The sequence below is a fragment of the Nymphalis io genome, chromosome Z, assembly GCF_905147045.1.
Source record: "Nymphalis io chromosome Z, ilAglIoxx1.1, whole genome shotgun sequence".
Lineage (NCBI taxonomy): Eukaryota > Metazoa > Arthropoda > Insecta > Lepidoptera > Nymphalidae > Nymphalis > Nymphalis io.
In genome coordinates, this window is record NC_065918.1 from 12,885,045 (window position 1) to 12,893,975 (window position 8,931).

General features: G+C 34.1%; 1 protein-coding gene across 1 annotated transcript in view; it reads left to right on the forward strand.

The window, feature by feature from the left end:
- The window catches only part of LOC126780498 (putative serine protease K12H4.7), a 56,437-nt gene extending 48,112 nt beyond the window's left edge, over positions 1-8,325 (forward strand). The window contains exon 9 of the mRNA XM_050505049.1: positions 7,257-8,325. Within this exon, the coding sequence (XP_050361006.1) occupies positions 7,257-7,375 (119 nt within the window). The 3' untranslated portion in view covers positions 7,376-8,325. The remainder of the gene's footprint in view (positions 1-7,256) is intronic.
- The last annotated feature ends 606 nt before the right edge of the window (positions 8,326-8,931 follow it).

Sequence of the window (8,931 nt, forward strand, 5' to 3'; positions counted from 1 at the left end):
GAAGTCGGTCCATAGGATATTATTATCATAAAAGTGCTAAGAGCCACAAACACACACGCCCACACACGCCCTGCGTATTTTTTTATTCATGCGTTAATTTATTACATAAGTGTGAGTAGTGGCTCATCGTACATTGGTCTCACATTACTAGATAGACCTCTTCAATGGTTGGCCGTTTTTTTTTTTTATTACAGTATAATACATTGGCACTATAAAAAATATTATCTATCGCTTCCATCGCCAATGCGTCAATAAGATAGGAAACTAAATGGTTACGTCCCTTGTGCCCGTAATTATACTGGCTCATTCTCCCTTCAAACTGGAACAGAAGGATATTAAATATTGCTGCTTGGCGGTAGAATATGTGATGAACATGGTACATACGAATGGAACATACAAAATCTTTTGGCCACCATCATCATATTTCTCTTTCATAAATAAATAGTATAATAATAAAAGTAAGTATATAATTTAATGTCCAATGTTTGCGGCCGATCAATTTTCTATAGCGCTATAAAGGTTTAAATAATAAAAAAATATGAAGTTAAAAACGTACTATTTAACTATTTCTAGTTTGCAAATAATAAAAGGTAGGTAAATATTAGATTAGGTAAAGTGCTGTTCGCTCCCGTTATACATGGCATACACACGCTCACACCCCGGCATTTTTCTTACTTTTTGCGTTATTGTACCAGTCACGTCTTAACGAAAGGTATCGGACCTTATCAAAATAATTAAAAGAGAAATTTACGTGTATGTAATGAACCTTTATTACAAAGCTACTTAATTGTGTTAGGATTAATATCATCATATGAATGTCATCATATTTCGGTTCTACCCGTGTTTTTATTCGCTAATTTGAACAAAAACTGTTATTGTGAATTAACCATAATAGTTAGAAATATAGCCTCGCGGACTTTCTTGTAGATAATAATGTGTACTATAAACATGCTATACATTATTTTAGGCGTCATCAATAATTTTTGCAACGCACGCTAAATAATGTATTTTATAGGAAAAATGATTCCTGGGGTTACATTAGTGCAATTTTAGGGATCTAATTTTTTTTGAAAATAAAATATAGCCTACGTTAATGATATACACTGAAAATGTAACTTTATGTAGGTAAAAATAATTTTTAAAATTGGTGTAATAGTTTTTTAAGTAGTTTACTAAATAAGTATTTGAGAAACCTACACAAAATTAAATTTTACTTCTTTACTTCTTTCTTTACTTTATTATTACCTACCTTTTTTTAACTCTGGAAAAACGCGTTACGCGTTTCCCCCACAGGAGCAGTGGGGGGGTATGTGGGGCTCGCTGGCGTCCAAGGGACCGAGTGCGCCCCGAACATCGGAATACCCACTAAAAAACCCGCGGTACTTTCCGTCTTAACTTCGTCACTTTCGCATGCTACCGTGACGCTCTGAAATATTATTACCTATCTACCTAACCGTTCGTCCTGTTCTTATTTGTAATTTCTGTTTAACTTTAAGTGTCCTATTTTATTCTCATTTACATTCTATGAATAGATTTTTTTTGGTTTCTGCTATCGATGAACGGAGCTAAATATTGTTTTGTTATCTATATGTTTATAAGCGATTTACCACTCATCACGATATCTAAACTATATTATATATATATAAATCTGGGTCCGACCAAAAATTGCAATAATGTAACCCACATTATCATTTTTTTTTCTATAAAAGTAATTATTTGGTGTACAATGCTAAACCTATTAATGAAACCTGAAGTAATGTACTACCTGTTTATAGTTGTCTGTGTAAAGTCCTCGAGGCTATATTTCTAACTATTACAATAAAGTCACCAAAACCGCTTTCTGTTCAAATTTGTCAAAACACGATTACAAACGAACGAAGATGACATTCGAATCATGATATTATTCTTTAAGCAATTAAATCGCCTCACAATAAAGATTGAATATATACATGTTAATTCATCTTTAATTATTCGAATTGCAAGTTCCCTTAGATATTTTCTAAAATCTGGAGTGGTAAAATCGGTCAAAAAGTAAGAAAAATGCTCCCGTGTAAAGCGATCCACGGATATCGGAATCGAACAGTACTGCGTTTATGTATTATTTACCTACACACTTTATAATTTGTTTAACAGTAATAACACGTTTGTAATTTTAATACTTTTTTATTATTTAAATTTTTAAAATTTTAAAATGCTATATAAAAAACTAACGCTATTAAATAACGTGAGATCCTTTCCATACTTAATGTAAAGGATCAAAATAAGAATTTCTTGTGTTAAAATGGAGAATATATTTTAAGTTAGACCTCCAGTAATACATCGGTGAAAACCGCATTCATTTCCATGCAGTAGTTTTTGCTTGATGCGGGTACAAACATACAGACAGACAGATAAAAGTTCTAAAAACTTAAGTTATTTTAGCTTGCTTTAATAAAGACAATTAGTTTTCTCCAATATCTATAATGTGCATACTGTCAAACAGCCTGTTACAATTTTATTAAAGACTATATATTTCTTATTTCGTATGTCGTATGGACAGTACCGTACCTATTATTAAAAAACTAGCCAAGTTAGACAACTTGGATAGTTTTTTAATAGCACAATACGAAATAGCATATCCTGATTTCGTTAAGATAAAATTCCTATTTCTACTAAACAAAGTGTACAAATAAATATATGAAGATGGTATAGGGACATTTGTCTTTTTTTTATATTCCGGGAAAGCGAATGTCTCCACTCCACCTGATGGTAAGTGGTAGTGGAGTCCAAAAGCGACGACGGCTAGTACAGTCGAGAATGTTCTGCACTAGCCACCCCGCCTTGCCGGGCCCGCAAGATGCCTCGTTTGAAGGAACCCAGGTTGTAAGAGGAGGGGAACACGTGTGCTGGTAAAGAATTCCATTTTTTAGTGGTGCGACAAAGAAAAGAGTTGCCAAATTTCTTCGTGCGCGATGGAATTGATGTCACAGTAAGGCGGTGACATCGAAAGCCAGCACGCGTATACTTGTGAAGAAAGGGGAGGAACAATAATTCCTCAGAGCTCTCGGCGTGATACATTCTATAGATATTCTGTCGTTTTGTTTTATTTATTACTCACATCCCGTATCGATAAATTGACATAGTAAGTATCTAGGTTTATTTCAATCGTACGATTCGATTGATATAGATCTTTTGCAAAACAAGTTGTGATAATAATATATAGTTTCAGAAGTGCGTGTAGTGAACAATATCGAGCATAGACGGGAGAGTGACTTTCTTTTGTTAATCTCGGAGGAATGTAAATTCTTGTAATTATATATAATTAAATATTATTATATTTTATCGTTAGCGTTTAAATACCATTTTGAAGGCCGAATAAAAAGTTTTGAAAGTAAATTGTGAGTCGCTTTGTTATACACTTATATTATAAATGTGAAAGATTGTTTAAAATTAGATATTTGTTACTCAATCGTGCTGAAAGTTTCCTAGCTTAAGCCTCAAAGCCTAAGCCTTAAAGAAACAGATAGATGTATAAAGAAAGTATAGGTGACTTGCGACAAGCGACTTTGTTTTACGCGAAAAGAAAATGTAGTAAGCGTCAAAAGTTTTTTATTTTTATAAAAATACTACAATAAAGTTTTATACAAAATCCCAGTTGCCTATTTTATTTGTAAATATAATTCATTATTCAGATGCTGTCTCAACTATCTTATAGCATTGTGTACAGATCGAAGAAATGTATTTAGAGGCCATTTCGTGATTACATATAATATTTTAAATTTGCATACAAAATCAAATAAAAGATTAGCAGTTTTACTTTAGATATAGCCCTTTTATTCAGTTGCTGTGGCGCTCTTGAGATAAGAGTACTACGGAAAGTTAACTATGTCAATAAACTACTCACTGACTGAAAATGAAAAATACAATAAGATGAATCAAATCCACGCCATTCTAGGGCCCCGACGTGAGATGACCGTGAGCGACGTTTCGTCGTTGGCCAGACGGGTCTCCTCCTGGAATTTCGCCTGTCTGTCACCATGATGAGTGTCGTCCGCGTATCACAATACGCCATCCCGGGAAGAACTGGTGCCCGCAGACGCCAGGAGTGATCCCGTGACACCACCCCAATGAGTTCATTGTATAGTGCTGAAAATAAGCCAAATCTATTGATATATCTAAGATATTTCTCTAACAAACTCTAAACAGCTCTTCAGCAAAATTTACTTTTTCACTATCGTCATCGAAATCATCGAAATATGGGACAAACATCCATTTGTCGTATTATTTGCATTATAATAAAAAAGAATAGTTGCATTATTATTTACTTAACTTTGGCTATGTTGTACGAGGTACAAAATTGTTAACGCACATATCATAAATCTTTGAGTGCGCTCAGACATACAAGGTTTCTCGCGATGTCTTCTTTCAACGTTAAAGCTACAAAAAAACTCTACTTACTGTGGACGTAACATCAGCCTATCGGTGTTTTTTGAATAATTTTATATATTATACCTATAATTTAACTTAAAGCATTATTAATAGGAAAGTATATTACCTATGAAATTTTGAAGAATTTTCATCATAAAACTTAATCGGGCGGGCGAAGCCTCGGGTTCAGGGTATTGATTTATCTCGACTCGCGCATGCGCTCTGTAATAGCAATCTTAACTTAGTCGAGTCAGTGATAGCTTTAAGATAAGACGTATTTTATTTAAAATACCGCTACCCACCCCGGCTTCGCACGGGTAGATGATTAAAAATGATTAGGGACATAATTTGCGTAAAATACGTTTCGAGTAACTGTGATAAATTTCAAATAAATCGGTCTTGTAGTTTCGGAGATCTAGTGATATGTCAGAAAATCTGTGGTTCGCTATATTACACTATAGGCGCTTTGTTACTGAAGTGTTCAAAAACTTATCCTAGTGTTAAATAAGGAAATGTTATACTTGAGTGCCAATATTCTCATCATCGGTCCAAGGATTGTGCAAGTTAATCAGGAATCACGACTTTTATTTAAATTAGTTTCGATCCATAAAGTTCAATATGATCATTAATTTTAATAAAACGTGCATTTATAGCGGCACTTATTGTGCAAATTAAAGTTTTGTGAGGATTTTAAAACAAGACATATTTATATTTAATTCGTTCTATATAGAGCTCCCCGTGTCGCATTTGTTGCATCTCATGCGCGCGCAACTTTACAGCCCGGATAATTTAGCTGGATTTTGTAGTTGAGTTGGATCTAGACTTGCGTCAATGTATTGATTTTCCTTAACTAGCGAATGCGCTCAGCGATTTTAATATTAACTTGTCGGGTCAGTCGTGTCAGTAACAGGTATCGGGTATCTCGAGTTTTGTTTAAAATTTTTAGTGTGTGTTGGTTGGGTTACATGAACTTATACCGTTTTTCAAAATTGAAATGTGTTATTTGAGTACCAAAATTCTGATGATTGATCCAAGAACTATGCAGGATAATCAGAAACCACAGTTTTTAAATTTAAATTAGTCCCGAATCAAAAAGTTCAATGTGACCACTTATTTGACAATGAAGTGCTTTTCTTGCAGCATATTTTACTTGATGTAGGTATATTTATACTTAGGTTTTGTCCAAAACAGATGTACATATTTTTTTTATATTACATTGATCCCATTAACCTTCTCCCGTTTGAAGCATCTCATGTGCGCGCAACTTAACGGCCCGGATTTTGTAGCTCTGTCGATTGCGTATATGAGATATATCTAAGCATGCTTTAACTGTGCACTGTGATTACATTTCATATTGAGTTGACTGACTAAATCAATATTGTATCATTCTAAAAGCAAGACGACTTAATCTGAAGTTAATTATGGAGGAGTAGTCTCTTAGATTCCCTTACAATCTGTTGTTTTAACGTTGTGCTTAGTTAGTAGTTGTAGGTAGTTGTATTATTTTTTTCATATGGAATTGTATTTTTAAAAAACATTTTTCAATGTTAAAAATGTATTTTACTTTGATTTTATTTTAGATTTAAAGCCGCCTTCGTTAACGAGGTCGCGTACACTAAGAACAACTGCTACGGTGGTCTAACAATAGGCTTGAAGAGAGTCGCGTACTTTCACGGATCAATGGATCCGTGGTACGCCCTGGTTATGACGAGTACAATCCAAGATTACGCACCTGACATCTTCATGAAAGGTGATTATAAAATTCAGATTATATCTAAGTAAAATAGATAATAAGATTTTAATAGCGTAAAAAATAGTAGCATTACTTATAAACGTTGCTAAGCGAGTGCCAAATAATGTCAGCAAAATATATATGAGTCTTTAACTAAACAGCCGTTCATAAGTAAAGCTATTAACTATTTTTAAAGTCACAGATTTAAAAACAAAAGACAGATGGAGCGCGCGGATCGAACATTATTGTGCTAGAAATTTGACTTGTTTTCGTGAAAGCGCTTTAAAAATTCAATCGCTACGCATAGTTACTTTTTCCTTGTTTTTTTATTAAAATTTACTAACTTCCGAAGATAAATATTTCAATGTAACCTACCGTATACGTATTCCTATTACCTAGCGATATTCGTTAATGTAGGGCAAAATTAAAATTCAAATACGTCTAAAAATACATTTAGTAAAAAAATATTTCGTCATCCTTTTTTAATTTTCGAGAACAGTTTCTACATAATTTAAATAAATAAGATGGCAATTAATAATTAAAGTGGTAGTGACACTTTTGATGTATTATCAGAAAGACGCATCGTTTCGCACTTCCGACCATATATATTTCGGCCATAGCCATTAGGCATTTTGGATCATTGCTCATTTTATTTTAACTGTATACATATACTCTTAATTTTAAAATTTAGTTGACTGTCTTGTTGGTCTAGTCGCTAGATGAAAAGCCACAGACCTGGAGGTCCTGAGTTCATATCTCAGGTCGGGCCAATAAAAAGATATTGCGTATAAAAAGGTACTGTTGAAAATTTTCAATAGCAGTCCCGAGTCTGGAAGCTGGTAGTAAGAACATTCCCGTGCCTCGTAAAGCACGTAAAGTCGTTAATCCTACGCCTGAACTCTTTCCAGACGTGTCGGATTGCCGTCTCAGTGGATTATGAGAGTTAGGGAATAGAGAGTGTGCCTGTGTTTGCGCAAACACTTGTGCACAATAATATGTCCTGCGCAGTTAGCTAATCTCTCTTAGATTGGTCGCCATGGCCGAAATCGGTCTGGAGGACCTTATTCATATATTTTTTATTATTGTAAAGTTTTAACAAAAAAAAAAAACATTGCAGGCACGGCGCACTGCGCGAACATTTTTCCTCCGAGCGTCACTGACTCGGCTCAACTAAAACTGGTGCGGGCAAGGAATGAAATCCGTCAGTACCTCGGAATTTGGCTGAACCTCCCCTGACCCATTGATGTCACGAGGCTCCCAAGAGAGAAACTCCACATAGTGGGATCCACGACAATGGCGTATGTAACGTCTTCACTTGACCAGGGCGACTTTACCGAAAATAGCTTGTAGTACACGTCACGGGCCCAAATATTTTTTTAATGGATATTCTACGTTGTTATTTAATCTTTATAAATCTGTTATACGTAAGTGCGCATTTATAAATATCAAATATATGTTACATACGTTTCGCCACGTGTTTCTCGGAGCACTCGGGCGCAGTATCTTCTGTTTGGGCTCACTGTATAGTTCCAGATCACGAAGATTTTTGCCTTATTGGGAAAAAGTTGAAATTTACTAGGAAGAAGTCGCCGATTTACTGTAGCTATAAAATTAACAATATGACCTTAAAAGAAGTTTCTAGTATTAGAGATCTGGGTGTTATCATAGATTCTGCTTTAAGCTTTCGACAACATATTGAGCATTTTACATCTAAGTCATCTAAGATATCCGGTCTAGTTTTTAGGCAAATGAAAATATTTAAGGACCATAATTTGTCAATTCTTGTGTTTAATAGTATTGGACGTATACTACGTACACCTTGAGTATTGTAGCACTGTTTGGAGTCCAGGATACCAAGTTCACTCCGACAAAATAGAGCGAATCCTTACTCATTATAATATTATGTCACTCAAGGAGCGTCGAAGGGCAACCCTTGATTTTTTTGTCTAAATTAATAAATGACCTAATTGATGCACCTGAACTGCTCGAGCGTTTAAGTTTCGCAGTGCCTCGTGATGGTAACCGCTTACAGAATCGCAAGACGTTTTGTTTGCCTCATACAAGAAGCAATCTTGGTCAGCATGGTCCGCTGTATAGAATGCTATCTTTTGCTAACTGTTTTAGAGATACTATAGATATCTTTAACGTTAATATCAGGGCCATTAAAAAGAAAATGTCTACACAAATGGGTTAATTTTTAGTTCTATTTTTATATTATTTAGTTACTTTTTAGTTTAGTTTAATTCTGTTTTGCTTTTTAGTTATTTATTTTTATTTTATAGATGATAGTTTTTATAAGTTTTCTTATGTTTGTTCTAATGTTACGCTGTAGTTACCAGCTAACGTAATTTTTTTTTGCTTTTTAGCCCTCATATAAGCATGTAATGTCCACATCGAGAAGACTCAATTGTAAATATTTTCAGTTAAATGCATTATTGTATGGCATTGTTGATTGTATAATTGTAGTCAGTTTTGTGGACTAAATAAAAAAAATGCTCTAATATGTCTACGCGCCATTTTAGACGAAGTCTAGATGTCAAATTTGAAGAATCCCCAATTTGAAAAAGTGGGGCTTATTAAGGGACCCTGGACCGATTGTAATAATAGTCTGAATGATCAAACGATGTTCAAAATTAGTAAAATATTAATTAATATTCTTGTCAAATAATTTTGGAAGTATCTTTTACCTAATATACATTTTAAAAATCTTTAAAAAAAAACTAATGAATACATACCATGGCGATTAAAAGTTTGCAACTTATCTTGATAGAGCATCAAAACCTAGACTAAAA